At 41.0% G+C, this 20,190-nt stretch overlaps 1 protein-coding gene across 4 annotated transcripts in view; it reads right to left on the minus strand.

Moving 5' to 3' along the window:
- The window catches only part of NELL1 (neural EGFL like 1), a 784,159-nt gene that overhangs the window by 73,181 nt on the left and 690,788 nt on the right, over nt 1-20,190 (minus strand). For 2 of the 4 annotated variants that reach the window (XM_069738862.1, XM_069738863.1), the window contains one exon: nt 4,389-4,529. The exons of the other annotated variants lie outside the window; for them this stretch is intronic. In XM_069738862.1, the coding sequence (XP_069594963.1) occupies nt 4,389-4,529 (141 nt within the window). The remainder of the gene's footprint in view (nt 1-4,388; nt 4,530-20,190) is intronic. 4 annotated transcript variants of the gene reach the window in all.

Raw genomic sequence — 20,190 nt, forward strand, 5'->3', positions numbered from 1 at the left:
CCAAGCAAAGGCGCTCGGTGCACTTTGTTTTCCATCTATCTCTGCCCTTCTTTAGCTCCTGTAAAGCCGGCGCTGTCAATCAAGGAAGAGAGGACAGGAGATGGATGAAACACAATTAGGTGGAAAGGCGCACTGGATTCTTTGACCACAGTAGGGGTGCACCGAGCGCCTGTGCTTCGTTTGAACAGTCATTTTATGAAGACAGACTCCTGTTAAAGAAAAAGTCCCATCTTTAAAAAGTGATGGTATATCTTGCAAGTCAATAACTAAACTCTTGGACACCCCCCCTTCTACCCCCCAATACAGTGAGCGGATGCAGGAGGAATAATAGAGGAACGGCAATACAATTCTGAGAAGGCTTTATTATTTCTTGGTAGAAGAGCTGGGTGTTCATTGATCTTCTATGGGGGAATGTTCTTTCAGAATGACCTTACTTTATAGTGTTTGCCTCGTCCAGCTATAAATTGCCCCGCCATATAATAAAAATGAATACTGGGGCCACGACAGCTGCTGTCAGGCAAGTCGCATGATCAAGAATGTTTGAAACTTTTTTGTGAAAATATTTGTGAAAGAAAAAAAAACACATGAAGCGTCCTGCGACCGTGGACACAACATCCAACACATTTGAAAACATTTGCAACATTGTGTCAGTGGTTGCAACGCGGCACCAAAACCTGAACGTCTCCCCGAAATTGTCTTCGGTCTCATGCAAACAACATTTTGATACAAAAAGGCAATAAAAGCAAAGCGTAGATAGAAGAGGCAACGTGGAGGCAGAAAGACAGAACAGCATTAACATTCAGCAAGGAACTCGCATTATTTCACAGAGAAATTATACAGGAATTTTTCGGCTATAATCCAATAAAGCATGCAAGAAATCCTGAGAAATATATGCGGCACCATCCACATTTTTCCATGAAATTAGACCTGGGTGTATTAGAATTAATTGTTCCGTGGACGGATGGCGCTAGTCAGGTTATTGGAGGAACTAATCTAATCTGAGCCTATCAAGTCATCCATAACTGTGAGTCAATCACCGGAGTGCGGGAAATATCACAAATGTCTGACAGATGCACGATGCACCTCTGGGGAAGCGCCTATGTTCACAACAGGGGCGGAAACACTTGTATCTGTTTCTGTAACTCCTATGGAAGTCAATGGACTCGGCTTAATTCATTCTCAAGAGATTGGGTGACCCTGTTCTTCATGTGAGTGGCTGCACCAATGATTTGTCCACCCCTGGTGGGATCCTTCTTTCCCCTGGGGTTGTCGGGATGTCCTCATATACATAGCTAAAATTGGAAGGTTTGTCCATCTTTCCTCTAAAGCAGAGCTCCCCAACTCCAGTCCTCAAGGCCCACCAACAGGTCATGTTTTCAGGATTTCCTTTGCATTGCACAGGTGATGCAATTATTACCTGGGCAAGACTAAGGAAATCCTGAAAACATGACCTGTTGGTGGGCCTTGAGGACTGGAGTTGGGGACCTCTGCTCTAAAGTATGTAAACCTTTAGGGACGTTGTAGACCATGAATTTATCAGGATATTCTCATCTTGTAGATGTGGATCTCAACAATGGGATCTGCATCTATCTCAAGTACGGACCAACCAGGGCACACTGCTTTCGGTGGGGAGGTGGTGGAAATTCAGGACACCTCTCCACTGAAGGCAGCCCACAATGGGACCTCGTTACTGAGACAGATTCAAGTCCAATTGGTAAGACTGGCATCCACGCTGCGTTAAAGGTAATTTGTCAGTATGATCAACCCTCCTAAGACGTCTATATGGACATCTAGGTCACAGGAAGCTGAATAAAATGATACCTTGATATCTGCGATCCAATGTTTTATTCCAGAGAAATCCATGTTTTTCTTAATATGCTAATGAGCTGTTAAGATCTATGGGCTGGACATAGATTTTTCCAAGAATCTGCCTCCAAGAGGAGTTTCCAGTGTGAGACGTGTAGATAAGGAGAGCAGACTGTCAGTCATTGCGTGTCTCACACTGGTGACGCCGCCTTTCATTTAAAATAACCTCTGCAGACAGATTCTCAGGGAGCACTATGCCCCTCCCATAGATCATAACAGCTCATTTACATATTAAGAAAAATGTGTATTTCTCTGCATTAAGACATTGGATCACAGATACTTTGATATAATTTTATTAAGCTTTCTATGTCCTACATGTCCATATAGGCTAGACTGCGTAGAAGGGTTGATCCTGCTGACAAATTCCCAGTAGGAACCAAGGCACAAGATGGAAATACCTTTTAACTTTAGTAGTCAGCGTCAGACCGCTGCTCCCAACGTAAGTAAAATTAGTATTGTGTGGCTCATGTGTGGCACTTTGAGTGTATTTTCAAGGAATATTATTAGTGCATTTTGAAGAGTTTTGCATGTTTTAGTATATAAAACTTAAAGAAATGAACCGGAATATAAGTTGGTGTGTATGCAGCGTGTAGGCGCATGTTCACACTGGCCACTATATAGACAAAACCTTAAATAAAAACAAAATGAGGAAATACCCTGCAGTAAATAAATAGCAATAGTGCATGAAAAAAATATATGGTACCTGATTATCCTCATTTTGATAAAACAAAAACAAACATAAAAGCCATCCCACCACGTCACGGTGACCCTATTTGGGATGGTCCTAACATTTAGTATTAAATTGAATAAGGATCAGATCCAGGACCCCGACTAATGGACATCCAGTCATGGGGAGCTATATAGATGTAATGTCCAGGGATGGTCTGCATCTTATTTTTAATCAAAATTATGTTAACTAATAATAATGAGCGGACGTTCTGGGATAAGGTGTTATCAGATCATGCTCGGGTGCTGACAGAGTGTCTTCTGCATGCTCGAATAATATGTTCGAGTCCCTGCGCCTGCCTGTATCATGGCTGTTCGACAGTCGCAACATATGCAAGGAATCCTTGTTTGTTAAGCAATCCCTGCATGTGTTGCAGTTGTCTAACAGCCATGAGACATGCAGGCGCGGGGACTCGAATATATTATTTGAGCATGCGGAAGACGCTCGGTTAGCACACGAGCATGCGCAGATAACACCTTATCCCAGCTCATTCGCTCATCACTAATAACGTGTTATTTTCAGGCACTATTGCTATTTATTGCAGAGTATTTGGACACTTTGTCTCTATCTTAGGCTTTGTCTGTTTGGTACATGCCTATATTTCACAAAACTGTATTTAAGCTACTAATTATTTTCTCCTATGAATCCATCAGCAGAGGGGGCAGGGGCCACTATTGAAAGCTGGTGTTATCTGAAGCCAATTCTGTCCTCAGCCTGTTGTGCTTTGTTTTTTTTAGAGTATCTGTAGATTGTCAGCTCTGAAAGATGCATTTCTGTATTCTCTGTGAAGCATGAAGGCAATCAACAGCGATTCCACAAGATTGGTCTACTTCTCTATACAAGTTGTCTTTAAGCAGTGGTGTAACTATAGTGAGTGCATCGGATTCCAATAGCATGGTGTTATCAGTCATTGTAGAGGAAGGGGAGGAGGTGAGCTGTGACATCACCTATTGTGAATGGTGGATCCTGTGTTATCTACTGTATATAGAGGTGTTATCAGTCATTGTACAGGAGGAGGAGGAGGTGAGCTGTGACATCACATATTGTGAATGGTGGATCCTGTGTTATCTACTGTATATAGAGGTGTTATCAGTCATTGTACAGGAGGAGGAGGAGGTGAGCTGTGACATCACATATTGTGAATGGTGGATCCTGTGTTATCTACTGTATATAGAGGTGTTATCAGTCATTGTACAGGAGGTGAGCTGTGACATCACCTATTGTGAATGGTGGATCCTGTGTTATCTACTGTATATAGAGGTGTTACCAGCCATTGTACAGGAAGGGGAGGAGGTGAGCTGTGACATCACCTATTGTGAATGGTGGAACCTGTGTTATCTACTGTTTATAGAGGTGTTATCAGTCATTGTACAGGAGGAGGTGAGTTGTGATATTACGTATTGTGAATGGTGGATCCTGTGTTATGTACTGTATATAGAGGTGTTATCAGTAAATGTACAGAATGAGGAGGAGGTGAGCTGTGACATCACCTATTGTGAATGGGGAATCTTGTGTTATCTACTCTATATAGAGGTGTTATCAGTTACTGTAATTGGGTCTATTACACTGAGACTGCTTTACATAACAAGTAGTAGGAGAGTCTAGAACCAGACTATGAAAAGTGCAAGATTTATTAATATATATAATAATGGAAAATTAAAAAAAATATATAATAAAATTGAAAAAAAAAACACACTCAACATTTTAGACTTATCATAGGCTGTTACCATGCAGAAGAGAGAAGACAGGAGAGGAAGAAGAAAAAAAATAGTTGACTTGAGTGAGGTTCGCTTACCAACACAGGACTCCCCAGTAATGGAGTAGGTCCCATTGTCATGGAAGCCGCTTCTGCACTCACAGTGGTACCATCCCGGAAGGTTAGCACAGCGGGAATGGTTGTGACACTGAATGATCCCTTCTGCACACTCATCAATATCTGCCTCAGAGAAAAACACAAGCCAGCCGGAAATTAATTTCCTTCGACACTACAAAGAACAAAGCATTTTTCTTTCATCCGTCACTTTAGGATCTGATCCCATAGAAACATCAGGTGACGGTTATAATTAGCTACTTAAGCGATGGTAGGTTTAGAAAGTTTCTTTCAAAAATGTTTCAATTTTTTTTCTTGCCTAGTAAAATACTAGAGCGGAGCTGGCGGGCGATTCATTACCATTAATTACAAGAAGGTCGATAGTCGCATCATTTTTTTTATCTAAGTGCCTCGTCTTGTGCCGCGAGGAATTTTCCGCTATGAGAACCTCGTTAGTGAAGGTTCCAGCGGCCGCACACAGTAATGTGGTGTCACCATGTGACGATACAGCAGAATATGCCAATGGAAACGTTACAGCATGCAGGGTCCTTATCTCCAGGGAATTTAGTTTTTCTTTTTTACTTCAGATTAACCAGTTCCACAAAATTACCCATTAATTCGGACTATACTCAGTATGCACATGATGGGAAAGTAGTGCCGGGCGCTTCTCTGAGACAGCATTGAGTGTGGCACTCAGCGATACTTTTTGTAGTGTCAGAACCTTTGGACAAAATCTTTAAAATTATATTTTATTCAAATCTTATAGAGTCTGGATAAACCATTAGCCACCCATACTATTAATTACCTGGGGAACCCAACGACCAACGTCCAACGGGCTCTAATAATTGACCCTTCATAAAGCAATTTTTAACTGGCTGTGTCTAGAAATGGGGCTGTAATTAAAATTGTGACATAGGGCTAGGTCATGAAATTCTTTACCCTGGGGCCGACCAGAAAACATTGCAGCTGCCTCTAATATACACTTACTGTAAAAAGAACCTGTCACCAGGTCAAACGTGGCTAGTAATTGCTCTTATTTAATTCCCGCTGCTCCCCTGGGTATTGCATTTTTTGATTTTTTAAATTCCGCCATTTGGTTCCAGCGATATGGGTTTTTCTATTTCCTAATATTGATTGTCTTTATCAAGGGGGCGGAGCTAACAGGGTAATTATGCAGAGAAGTTGAAAGACACGCCCCAGAGGATCCTGTGAGCTACAGAAATCAGTAAATAAAAATGCATGTATCTCAGGGGCCGTGTGTCGGATTTAAAAAAAAACATACTCAGAAGATCCAAATCTAGCCACTTTTCATCTGGTGTCAGGTCCTCTTTAAAGGGGTTGTCTTATGAGAATGGCATATCAATAGTAGGATACACAGGACTCACAGTTCAATATGGTGCCACACTCAGGGCCGGCTCCAGGTTTTTGAGGGCCCCGGGCGAAAGAGTCTCAGTGGGCCCCCCCCCCCCCCCTTTAACACATACCACGATTCATGATGCCCAGATACAGCAGAGAAATATAGGTATAGTCCAATGCCATAATTCACTTCTTACATGAGTGATAGCTATTGTAAATTCTGCAGTGTATATATACAGGACAGGAGGAGTGGTACTGTGCGGTGTATATATACAGGGGAGAGGTACTGTGCGGTGTATATATACAGGGGAGAGGTACTGTGCGGTGTATATATACAGGGGAGAGGTACTGTGCGGTGTATATATACAGGGGAGAGGTACTGTGCGGTGTATATATACAGGGGAGAGGTACTGTGCGGTGTATATATACAGGGGAGAGGTACTGTGCGGTGTATATATACAGGGGAGAGGTACTGTGCAGTGTATATATACAGGGGAGAGGTACTGTGCGGTGTATATATACAGGGGAGAGGTACTGTGCAGAGTATATATACAGGGGAGAGGTACTGTGCGGTGTATATATACAGGGGAGAGGTACTGTGAGGTGTATATATACAGGGGAGAGGTACTGTGCAGTGTATATATACAGGGGAGAGGTACTGTGCGGTGTATATATACAGGGGAGAGGTACTGTGCGGTGTATATATACAGGGGAGAGGTACTGTGCGGTGTATATATACAGGGGAGAGGTACTGTGCGGTGTATATATACAGGGGAGAGGTACTGTGCGGAGTATATATAGAGGGGAGTGGTACTGTGCAGTGTATATATACAGGGGAGAGGTACTGTGCGGTGTATATATACAGGACAGGAGGAGTGGTACTGTGCGGAGTATATATAGAGGGGAGAGGTACTGTGCGGTGTATATACTTCAACAGCCGTCCAGCCCAGGCCCCCAGCACCTGTCCTGTATATATATTATATACACTGTATCTATACAGGCTGTGCTGTGGGCCTGGGCTGGGCGGCTGCTGTAGTATATATATATATATATATATATATATATATATATATATGTCAGCTGCAGCCGCCCAGCCCATGGCCGCCCCCCCAGGTCACCCAGACTGTCAGAATATACAGCGATATAGCATGGCACTCACTCAGGTGCCGGTAGCAGCTCCTCCAGTCCGGAATCTGCCTGTGCCTGATTAGTTCAGCACTGCACACAGCCAGGAAAGCAGAGCAGGAGAACTCTCCGCCCACAATGTCACGCTGGCTGTGTCCTTAACCCCTATGTGCCTGGCCCTGCACTGACTGAGAAGATGCTTGTGCCAGGCAGGGCAAATTGAAAGGGTAGAAAGGGTTAAAGCGGCCAGATGGATGTATGACTGCATGAGTGGGCCCCCCTGTCTTGTCAGGGCCCCGGCACTTGCCCGGGTGCGCCGGGTGCTGACGCCGGCCCTGGCCACACTCCCTTCAGTGTTCTATAATGGGGGGAACACTTTGTTCGTAACTGATATGCATCCCAGTGGTGGGGCCTGCTTCTAAGATTTATGGATATGTGTTACATGGCAGCGTCCCTTTAATGTCGACAGACTGCTAACTGAGCTCAATGAAAGCTGACTAAATCTGTCTTTAGAGAGTTCCTTCTATTGGCATTTGCAGGAAAGCAGAAATTTAACACATGAAGCTGTGGATCTGGAGCTCTGTATCAGAAAAATACCTGTACAACCTCTATAGTATAAAATTGGTAAACCTTGTTAGAGGGGGGAAGGTGTTTGTATTTCTTTCCCCCGTTTTACGCCTCTATTTATTACCGCCCTATACTTTATCTGCGGGAATACTTTGCAGCACACAGTTGCTGTTTTTTTTAAATCTCCAATTAAATGGATTACAGATCACGGTAACAATAGCGAGCGGCAGTATTGTGCGGCGCGGCTTTTTGTGTATATAATATATGTGTATAATTGCCGTCCCCGCTGAGTGAATCTCAGCACATAACATACAGGTATGTAGAGAATGACATTGCATTCAGAGGCAGAAAACAATGGGAATACTGAAGTGTAAACTCTGACTGCGAGACCTTCATCAGGACAAGGACGACCATAGATTACAGAGACCACATACTGTTCCTGAGCCCCCCCATCTCCACGCCTCATGCTGCTCAGCCCTGTGCCGGAGATTTACATTAAACTCATGAATTATTATGACTGTTTTGCAGGGTAATGTATATACATATGTAACTGGGGAGAGAAAGAAAAACCATAGTAAATGTTCCGCTGGGACAATATTTCTCTACTACGCAGGTTCCCCATTGATTCGCTGATGGCAGAGGACGGGGATCCTCCTGCTGTGTCTTCAGGATCACCTATTATTTCCAGGGGAACCTCTCTGCAAGCGGCTAATTTGCTGCAGCGAAAACTACTCATTACGTGGCGCCAATGAATTCGTTAGGTGACTCTGAAATTCAGCAGAGTCCTCCATGGCTTTTCTGCAACTCTGTGATTAAGAGGGAACCCACTGTGCACCGTCACAAAGAGCATCAGAAAGATACAATGCAAAATTTCCCACTGCGACTGAATAAGTAATTCTCTTAATTTTGTTTTCTATTTAGTCTAGTAGTACCCAATTGATGCTTCTCTGACCACAGCTCCCAGTGGGTGTTGACACAAATCTCAGTTTTCCCAATTGGCTTCCTCTGACAATGCCCCAGAGGAAAAAAAAAAAAACAGTATGATCCAACTCTAAGACCCTTCTGCCATCTTCCTTTCCATAGCAGATGGGAGCAGAATTCCTTTCGAGCTGTATAAATTGACATTGTTAGTTATGAAAGTAACACTTTGGGCAAAACTGAAAACCTGTGGGCTAGATTTCCAAGAGCACCAATGAGAGTATCTGTGTCAAGCAAGCTCCACCCCTGCGGATCCCACACTAGGTAGAACAATGCATCCGTTTTGCTTGTAATGTTCCATTTAGTAGTAGACAGAACTTTTAATCAAGGAGGCTGAAAATAAGTTTTTTTTCCTCCTCGAGGTCCTCTTTAAACAAACATGAATATATTAAAAAAATAGTTTAGTTTTTCTCTATCACGCTCACAGTTACTGGCAGTTTTCTCACTCAGTGATTCACCTCCCGGAGTTTTTGTTATCAGCTGAGCCCAGGTTGTTTGTTGTTGCTTTCTATGAGTCAGCAGTTAAATATTGCTGCTATAATAAGCTGTGTAGCACGGCGGCACTTTAACAATGATCATAATAACTATTACTGCACTTATTCAACTTGTGACACTGGGAAATACCAAGGCATCGTATGGCACAACCCAGTATAATTTTTCATGGGGACGGTTAGTCTGGGGAGACAGATGTGCAGATATATGGGGGTCTTTTAGAAAATGGGTGACAAAAGCATGGAAAGCAGCACTACTGGGAAACCTTAATTTTTTTTAGTTAAAAAAAAAAAACTACGCCTCTTATTCATCATTGCCTTTGCGCTTGTTTTTCTTGTCAAGTTTTGTGCATTGTTTTGTTTGCACCCAATTAATTATTGTAGTTGCATATTTTTTTAAAAGTCTATTTTATATGTTCTCAACTATTTTATTATTTCTGCTTTGTGGGTGGAATTTAATGATTCCAGATATTTTCAGCTCTATCTTTATTTGCAACCTTTTAAAAAGTTGCGAAATTTGGGCAACTCCACTCTAGTAGCCATCTGGAGTGATTTTAGGCACGTTCCTCAAAAAAGTCCCATTTTCCTTGACAGATTAGACTTTTTTTGCTTAAAAATGTGCAAAATTAGTTAATGGCAAGAAAAAAAAGTAAATTTTTAACTTTACACAAAATTCACGAACCACACTTTTGTTTATGAACTCTGGGTAATAAATGTCACAAGGCAAAAAAGCAAAAGTGACTAAAAAAAAGCAAATGATGAACCTGAGCCTATGAGGTTTTCATATGGAAATCACTTTAGGAATCGCTCCTCCTTTGGTGAGTTTTGGAAAAGTTTTTTGTTTCCTACAGCATTTTAGATGATTTTTTTCAGCCTTTTGATTTGACAGTACTTAGGTTGGAGCTGACTCCAACAGGAAACACTTCTTAGACGTGACATGCTTTTTTAAAAGTTTTTTTCTTCAAAAACTTGAAGAGGTAAAAAAGCGCTCAAAACGTTGATCCTATATGAGCACTAAAATGGTTTTGCAGTAGAAAAGAGAAGGAATCTTTAAAGAATTTTTAAGCAAAATTTTAAGAGTGGAGCTGCTTCAAAAAATTTTTTAAAAAAAACCTCTGTGTGCACAAGAGATTGATGTTATCCATTCACTCACAATTACTGCTGGATTGCAAGAGAAATCCAGCTCTCCGGTATGGGAAATTTTTCTTGGTGAGATATTCCTACACAATTGTGTCAACATTTTTGAAAACTTGAAATATAATTCATAACTTAACTAGAGAAACTTTATCTTAACAGTTTAGACATTAATTGTCAGAACGTTTCATCCTCCTGCCAAATTAGAACCACAAACGTCAACAATCAGGGAAGAATCTTCTAAGCCAAGACTAAATTAATTCTTTGAGCTTTATCTCTAATCTTCTCTGACCAGGACGTAACCTGTAGGTCGCAGTTGTCAATAGTCAATTTACAGAAACTTGCAATTCCCAACATCTTCATCTATGAAGGAGGAAAAATTCTGTCGAGATAACAACTTTGAGTTAATTTCTCAACCTCGAAATTGGCAACTTTCCCCTTTCCAGACACTCAACACTTTCCACCATTTAGCAGAGATCTAAGCCTGATTTTAAAAAAAAGGGCATCAAATGATTGGACTTTTCGATGACCTATTGACAGATGCAAACTTTTACTTTGTAGTGTCAGAAGGTTGGTTGGTGCTTTAGAATCCAATAGTGCGCATGTTGTATAGCGGATTCTGTATCCTCGCTACATTGCAGGAGACTAGGTAATGCTATCAAAAGGCTGCGGTAACTTAAGGTTGAAGGATTCATAAAATATGTTTTTTCAAAACCAATAGTAAGTATGGTCTTTATTTTATTATTTTGTTTTAACAGCCTTTGGCTTGATCTCAAGCCATTGTGATTTGATGGATGAATTATCTATTGGAAGACCGATCTTGTGCAAGCCTAGATAGGTCAACCAGGGTCTTCTCCGCCGTTATCATGATAGTATCAAACCATCAGGTTGCTGGTATTCCTCTTCACCATGATCATTCGAGTATGGTTTTAATTATTTCAAAAAGTAATTATCGCGTCATATCAGTTCCACATGATATGGACAGGAACAGTTATAGACCTTCCCTCGTCATCGGGGAGGATTGGTTTCTACATGCCCCTTATGTTTGAGACAACCTATTAAAATGTGTAAAAATATTTAAATATTTTCCCAAATTCTTCTGAAACTGGTGTGGGTAATATATATTTATTGACCTAATTTTCTTCTGTTGATCTACAATTACTGATCTAGCAAACATTAATAGAATGTAAATGCAAATCCGCTCTCCTCCAGAAGGAAGAAAATTAGTAGAGTTGAGCAAAAAGATTTGCAGGACCTTGGTCGGTTGGCCATGTTGGTAGTCTGTGGCCGCCGGACCAGAGCCCTGTGTACCTTTTACTACACGGTGCTTCTTCATGACTTTGTAGATTAACAAAAGTGTCTACAAGTACAAGAGAGCACTTCATATACATAAAATAAGGTGTATAAAGTGACAATGCTCTGCATGGGTCACTTTAGTTTAGTCACCCTAATTGTCCATATATTAACCCCTCTACCCATATTGTCCCTTCTTCTTGAGCCTACCTGGTGATGCTCATACACTGACACGAAGGCTCAGCTTGCGTGTCATTGAATGTTACCAGGAATTACATCGTGAAAAGGAGGGAAAACATGCAATGCAACGACGCACAGGTCTCTCTCCCTCCTTCCCCTTGCAAGCACTGATAGGACGGCGCTCATTTATATTCTCAGCTGCCCTTCATCCTGATACACCCCAGAAGAAGCAGGCAGCGAAACGCGCATCGTGGTGAGGGGATGCCTGGAGCACTCCCATGGTGGCTGTATTTCGTAACTAAAGGTAATATACCGTTCACTGCATTCCTATACTTGTCAACCTGCATGTATATTTTGGTTTGGCTATCATTGGCATTTTCTATTGATATTATTGCCCTCATTCATGTTTAGTAGAGGGTTTTTCCAAACCAACTGATATTTGCCTACATTACATTTAAGCCTAGCGACTGTTTTGTATGTATATATACCCTGTAGCGAGGCCCCATTGATTGCTATTGTGAGGTGATATACAAATATTATTACAACATATACAGTATAGTGGTGATCTGTGTTAAGGGAGGTCACTGTACCTTGATTTGCTCTTTACAGCTACCCATTTTACCCTCTGTGCTACATGACCCAGGATACCCCTCCTTTTCAAGATTTTTTTTCGTGTTCGGCGTACCCTATACAGCATTTTCTGCTTTTTTGTCATGGGCTTTTTTATTATGAATTTTTAAATATTGTTTAATAAAATTCATTATTTTAATCTTAATAAATTGTTTTGGGACCTCTTCTTTACTCCCATATTTGTTTGTATAGCCTACTGATCAGAAGAAGCGCTAGTGCTGCCACCGGTAGTAGGGTGTTTGCAGGGCTTCGGTCCGGAAGCCATGGACTTCTAAAATATCCACTAGAACTGAGTCCTGTGAATCTTTTTTTTCTCAACTCTATTCTCTAAACTCCACTGAACCACAAGAGGGATTGATGCCCAAGTTATACCAGCTGTACATGTATAAGTATATACAGCAGCTACCTGGGTTATACCAGCTGTAAATATATAACTATATATGGGTAATGCCAAGGTTATACATATATAATTATAGTTGGGTAGGAAATATTTGGGCAATGACACAAGTTTTTGCATTTTAGCAGTTTACCAAAACATATTCAAGATACAGTTCTAATCAGTATGGGCTTAATGTGTTGACTCTCTGCTTTAATTTGAGGGTATGTACATCCTAATTGGAGTAAAGGTTTAGGAATTACATCTCTTTAATATGTAGCTCCCTCTTTTTCAAAAGACCAAAAGCAATTTGAACTTACTTCAAAAGCTCTTTCATGGGCTTTTCTCTTTTACCTCATCAACTAAGCAGGTATTCCGGGTGTGGCATTTGCATTTGAAAGCTGTTGCTGTGAACCCACAACATGTGGTAAAAGTAAGAAAAAAATTGAGAATTAAGCAAAAAGATTCACAGGACCTTGATCCAGTGTCCATGGGGGTAGTCCGTAGCTGCTGGACCAGAGCCATGAGAACCTTTAAGTACCTGGTGCTTCTTTATGACTTTGTAGTGGGCTAATAATCAGAAAAGGTGCTCGGGATGCCACAGGAAATAAGATGTTTGCAGGCCTTCAGACTGTCAGCTAGGCACTACTAACATAACTGCTAGACCAAGTTCCTGTGAATCTTTTTGCTCAACTCTACTATCCAACATCAGCTAAAGCAATGAAGCTTCCAAACGGAAAGCACAGCCTTTTGTAGCCGCTGTTCTGAGGTTCTTTGTACCTCCAGTTGGTTGAGATGCCTTTGATGTTGCCTCTATGGATGGGATGCTCTGCTGTAAAATTAATGAACATGCTGCTTTTTTTTACCGCGATGCGTTTTTTTCGCGGAAAAAAATGCATCATGTGCACAAAACATGCAGGATGCATAATGTATGCATTTTTTATGAGTTTTTATAGCGTTTTATCGCGAAAAACAGGAAAAAACCTGAATGTGTGCACATATCCTAAATATCAATATCCCATAGGTCGATTGACCCAAACAAATACTGAGTTTTTGATAGGAAGACACACCAAGATCTCCAGTCGCAACACACCAAGGTCTCCAGTCACCCACTTGTGTATGTTGGGGGCAATGTGTGGGCCTCTTTGCTACGTTTAAGAAAAATAAAACATTGTGTTATTCTACAGTTCAGTAACCCTTCACTGTAGACGCTTCTCAGCATTCGTTCTTGGTTATTGATATTTCAGATATTTCGTTCTGAAGAGCGAAGGTCGTGACCTATTGACTAAACATCAGGCGGTGGAAGACCTTTCCGTAAATCCATTGATTTTATCTTGTAAGAAGAAACTTCCAACCGCATGGAAGAGACTTTTTTTGTTCTTTCCTGCAGAATTACCGGATTTCATTATTATTCCCTCTTGGAATCCACTGTCGGCCTTGACAGACTCTTGTTGTGTTTATTAAATCTTCTCGGCGATGCTTTGCAAACACCCCCTAATCTGGGATAACCCTGCCTGATTGCTGCTGGCACCTGACGGGCGAAGCTCTTTCAGCTGCTGGATGAAGTGTCAGAGGATTGCACTTATAAACCGGCAAATTAATTTCACAATTAACTTTGATGTAATTAAAAATGTTCTATTTACGCTTCTGGAAAAAATCCTACAAGATCAGTGGATGTGTTCCAGACCACATTCACCAACACCAGCCGTACACATACCGTTATATACCAGGAGATACCCAGGTTATATCAGCCGTCCATACATTATTTGCAGAAGATACCCAGGTTATACCAGCCGTCCATATATAGTTATATTTATTATTATTATTTATTTATACAGCACCATTAATTCCATGGTGCTGTACATGAGAAAAGGGGTTACATACAGGGTTATAAATATTGTTAACAGAAAATAAATTTACAATCACAGACTGGTACAGAGGGGAGAGAACCCTGTCCTTGAGGACTTACATGCAGAAGATGCCCAAGTTATACCAGACGTCCATATCTAATTACGGTATATACAGAGGATACACAGGTTATAGCAGCAATGTACACTTTACTATATCTTCTTGTATTTAGTGATAATGACAAGGCTGGTATAACCTGGGCATCATCTGTGTATAATTATAGTTCAGCATGGCCCATAATCTATAAGATACCCAGGTTATACCAGCTCTACATATAATTATATACAGAGGATACCCAGGTTGTAGCAGCAAGGTCCACAGTACTATATATTCTTGTATTTAGTGATAATGACCAAGCTGGTATAATCTGGGCATCGTCTGTATATAATTATAGTTCAGCATGGCCCATTATCTATATGATACCCAGGTTATACCAGAATGGTCTATAATATTACTACCTAGATATTACCTATGTGTATCAGGCAATATCTCTCGAATGTTTGCGGTGATCCTGAGCCCCCGGGTCGCGCCCGTTGCTGAGCCCATTAGTACAATGATCTGCATCCTATTTTCTGCATTCCCTCCTGACCCATCATATACATCAGCTACATCATAAAAACAATAATTACTCGGCCATTTTCATTTACGTTGTGAAATTGTTTCCATTTCTCTATAATAAATTAAAGGTTCTCTTCGCCTGAGCGGCCGCGCTCTTTACATAGTTTCATATTCCACTGCACATTATTAATTATTCTGTTATCCGGAGTCAGCAGACATACGGACAATTACGCCGGTAAAATTAATCCCTAGGACTGAGGGCACGGCACACACCGCACAAGAAAAACACCGCACATGGCAGCCTGTGAGGGCATTGTGCCTGCTACATGGAAATCCTGAATCTACATCTGATTTCTGCACAAAAGAGACGTTTTAGGTTTATTTGAATTTTTTGTTGCACAGTTTGCCGAACCACAATAAGCGGCTCTGGAGCAGATAGACTTAAAATCCACATACACCTACATAGGGGCAGTATTATAGTAGTTATATTCTTGTACATAGGGGCAGTATTATAGTAGTTATATTCTTGTACATAGGGGCAGTATTATAGTAGTTATATTCTTGTGCATAGGGGCAGTATTATAGTAGTTATATTATTGTACATAGGAGCAGTATTATAGTAGTTATATTCTTGTACATAGGAGCAGTATTATAGTAGTTATATTCTTGTACATAGGGGCAGTATTATAGTAGTTATATTCTTGTACATAGGGGCAGTATTATAGTAGTTATATTCTTGTACATAGGGGCAGTATTATAGTAGTTATATTCTTGTACATAGGAGCAGTATTATAGTAGTTATATTCTTGTACATAGAGGCAGTATTATAGTAGTTATATTCTTGTGCATAGGGGCAGTATTATAGTAGTTATATTATTGTGCATAGGGGCAGTATTATAGTAGTTATATTCTTGTATATAGGAGCAGTATGATAGTTATATTCTTGTACATAGGAGCAGTATTATAGTAGTTATATTCTTGTACATAGGAGCAGTATTATAGTAGTTATATTATTGTACATAGGGGCAGTATTTTAGTAGTTATATTCTTGTACATAGAGGCAGTATTATAGTAGTTATATTCTTGTACATAGGGGCAGTATTATAGTAGTTATATTCTTGTACATAGGGACAGTATTACAGTAGTTATGTTTTTGTACATAGGGGCAGTATTATAGTAGTTATATTCTTGTACATAGAGGCAGTATTTTAGTAGTTATATTCTTGTACATAGAGGAAGTATTATAGTAGTTATATTCTTGTACATAGGGGCAGTATTATAGTAGTTATATTATTGTACATAGGGGGCAGTATTTTAGTAGTTATATTCTTGTACATAGAGGCAATATTATAGTAGTAGTAATAGAGAGTGTTGTAGTACTTTTTCTAGGGCTGATTTAAAGATATTTGTACTTTTTCGGCCAGACAGCCATTACTCCCCTCATTTACTATTCCTGGCAGCTGATAGGAGCAGACCGTTCTGCGGGTGTCACCAGTTACCACAGGAGTCTGTGCTAGAGCCTGAGGTATAATGGGAGGCAGTTGATAATGAATACCAGGTTTTTTAGTAACACTGTCTCTTGCTTCTTCTCTTGATTTTGACTTCTCGAGTCCCAGGTAACACAGGTATCAGGGGGATGTTGCTTCCTGTGAAGTGTGAGTCTTCCAGGAATGTTTATGTCCTCTCAGAAATTCAGTTTTAATAATATTATGTGACTTGGTGACACGGTAGATCCTGCACATCCGTCTGTACAGAGAATCAATAATGAAGAGCCTCTGGGGTGGCCAGCGAGCCCACACTATTCTTAGCCATCGAGATATGGACAATATATCACGGCTGACAGATACAGGACAATATGTGTAAATTTATTCAGCAAAGAATGAAGTGTAAGACAATCCTCCGCCTTAAGTATATTTGTCAGTATGGAAATGTCACTGACTATTCCGGGGTGAGGAAGAGGCAGAAACGGTGGAGATTTCTTAGAAAACAAACGTACATTTCTAAAGATTGAGAATTGACACCGAGCTGACATTTCCCTGGAGCTGATCAGTCTGACGCTGCTGATATTTCATGAATGGTGGAGGGCCTGTTCGGCCAGAAGAGCCCGGTAAGGTTTAGCTATTTGGTCTGGTTGGCGATCTGATTTGTCCTCAGTGTCATTGAGGTTGACGAATGTTAGGATCCTTCTTAACAAACTAGACGGACCCTTTCTCATTGACCTTTCTCTGTCTCCAAACTGTTCGGATCTGGATGTAGGAAGTCCATGCACATTCGATGGAAACTCAAATAAATGGCCAATTTCGACCATAAAATTATCAGCTTGACCAGTTCAAGGTGCGTTATCACTCGTAACACCGGTTGGCCATGTTGGCTTCCTTTTGGCACTGACTGCATCATCAGATGAAAAAAAAAACAAAAAAACAAACAGTATCTGTCGATACAATCTGCCAATCGTTTTGATCAACCAATAAGCAATTGTTCCTATGTTCGACTCATGAGTACTGTGGACTCTTAGGTTCTGTGCACACGTTACAGTTTTGTCGCTTTTTTTGCACAGATTTGTCACGAAACCTAAATGATTTCCCAGTCTCAGCAAAGTGAATGAGAATCCTGAAGTCTCATGCACACGTTGCTTTTCTTTCCATGCAGATTTAAATTGGCAGCATGTCAATTCTTTCAGCGCTTTGTTGCAGATTTCACTTATATTAATGAAAGGAGAATAATGCATGCAAAAACCACCCCCAAAACACACTTATTTTCTGTTATTTTTCCTGCAAAACCATAAGTATTTGCAATAGATTTGCAGCACATTTTCTTATGTGAAGGGCAGATGTGCTGACAACAATCCGCGAACCTTATAGGAACTGAACAATGGTGTTAGCGATTGTTTGCCCCATACCGTTTGCATCCTCCAGTGTACAAGGACCTTGAAAAGGAGGTTGATCGACTTGTTATATTGTCCATCATTAAGAGCAGAAAATGTGCTTTGCTTGGAGCCCCCTGAGCTCTACGACAAAATTTGAATGAGGGCCCTCAACATGTCTTTGTGCCACATTAAGGCGCCACAACTGCTTCATCTGTGCCCCCAGTTGGAGAAACTATCTTAAGTGTGCTCTGTGCTTTAGCTTGTACTTTGTTTTATTTTTTTCAGCTTTTTGACTGATGTATGTTTTACATGCCCCCTGACAAAGAAGGGCGAAACGTGTGCTGCGGGGAGACACTACTATCAGCAATAGTGCATGTAGTACTCCTTTGTTCATTTCACAGATTGCCTAATTTATAGAGAACTATTAATCTTTCCCATAGTGAAGTATCTATAGTCCTCAGACATATTTTTACACATCTTGAATGGTGTATTTAGTAGTGTATGTCCCCGCAGATCATTTCTGATGTATGAATTTGTCTGATTTATTATATGTAAGAAACATATTTTAGGCACAATATACTCTATTGTTTGGGCTTTTTCTTATGCCCTGTTGTTTTGTGTTGAGATTTGTATCCGTTGAGTTCTAGCCCCAGTTATTGTGATTGCACATCTGTACTGGGAAGTTTTTCAGGTGTAACCAATCTGATGATGTATGATCATATGTTTGATTGCTACAGTTGAAACAAAACCAACCCACTTGACATTAAAATTAACAAATTTCATTTAAAAGCATACCCATATCAAGAAATATAACAAATATGCCCCAAAAAATATTACCCCAAACAGGAAGTAACATAAAAAATTATGTAAAAACCTTAATCTGAAGTGAGAAAAAGTAAAAGCTTGGCTATCGCTATTCCACCACGCTATGAGCATTCCGCCGCTCTATAGGATAGGGGAGTGCTGAGCTGTCAGTATTGGGATTGACAGCCCAGCTGCCCAATCTGGTGAAGCCAGCAGGGTCTTGCAGGGGTCTCTTGTTCTAGGCGATTGACCAGCTATTTAGCTGGCTCTCTGCCTCAGATTACTACCAGCTGTAGCTTAGCTCAAGTAGTATGCATTGGGTCTCTTCTCCAAGCTCCTGTATTCTGATCTTTGTTGCCTGACCTTGACCATCTATTTGTCTAGCCCCTTTGAATTGATCCACTGCCTTCTTGGAATTCTGACCCCGAACTGTGACCCGACTATGCCTTTGTCTCACCTGTCTGTTTATGACGAGCTCTCTTGGTTTCTGACCTGGACCTCTTGACTACCCAGCCTCACAGCTTGTCTGTGAGAAGTGACTCAGCATCACATTGGCACTGTCAAAATATTTAGGACTTTGTGTCATCAGGACTCACCCTCTTGCTAAAAGATCCGGTAGTACTCTGCTTGTATTTGAAGTTATGGAAAGTCCAAGAATTCCAGAACAGCGGAACTCTCCATCCATTAAAAAAATTCATTCCAAAAACACTGACTGCTCGCAATCTGCAAATCCCTTAGCGTGTATGTTTTTTGAATAAATTTTTTTATGAATAGTGAGTGCAGCTGTTCTGGAATTCTTGGATTATTTAGATATCTTGATCATAAAAAAAATATTTTAAATAACAAAACAAAATCCAATTATTGCAGAATATTTCTGTCACGGAGTTACCGCGACAGAGTAGTGCCAGAAAACCGCAGCGTCTGATGGCTCCTGCTTCACCGCTGAGAAGAAGCATGTCTTCGGTCTGTTAAATGTGTTTTTCTTTCAGCAGGACAGGGGTTAAGGTTAGCCACTCCTCTCTCCTATAAATGCTAGGCCTTCTGGCCAGGTTCTTGTCTGAGTTAGCACTTGCTACATAGACCTGGAGTGAGAGCTGAGTTAGCACTTGCTACATAGACCTGGAGTGAGAGCTGGTGTGGATAAGGAGAGCTGGGGGAGTTTATTGTTGCGACTGTTGCTTTGTTTGTACGCTTGGAAATTCCTCATCCTTACCTGCCTTATTTTCTTCCCCATCCTTCACACCCTTGTGAATACCTCTGTTATTTGTGAGAGTATATTTTGTGTGAGTGGAATTTTCTTTTACCCTTGTCTTTGTTCCCCTGTCTGTTGGGTTGGTGTACTGCTGTACACGGTAGCGCCTCTCTTCCCCGGGTGAGGGAGGGGGACAGATGCAGGGCTGCAGCTAGGAGACAGAGCAAGGGCGGAGGCCCCGGCATCCTCGCCATCTGAGGTATCCTGGGGAACCGGGGCGGGCTAGGGCGCCCCCTAGTGCTAGGGCCAAGAAAGGTGCCCCTGGTCCC

Source organism: Ranitomeya imitator, chromosome 9 (assembly GCF_032444005.1).
Source record: "Ranitomeya imitator isolate aRanImi1 chromosome 9, aRanImi1.pri, whole genome shotgun sequence".
Taxonomy (NCBI): Eukaryota; Metazoa; Chordata; class Amphibia; order Anura; family Dendrobatidae; genus Ranitomeya; species Ranitomeya imitator.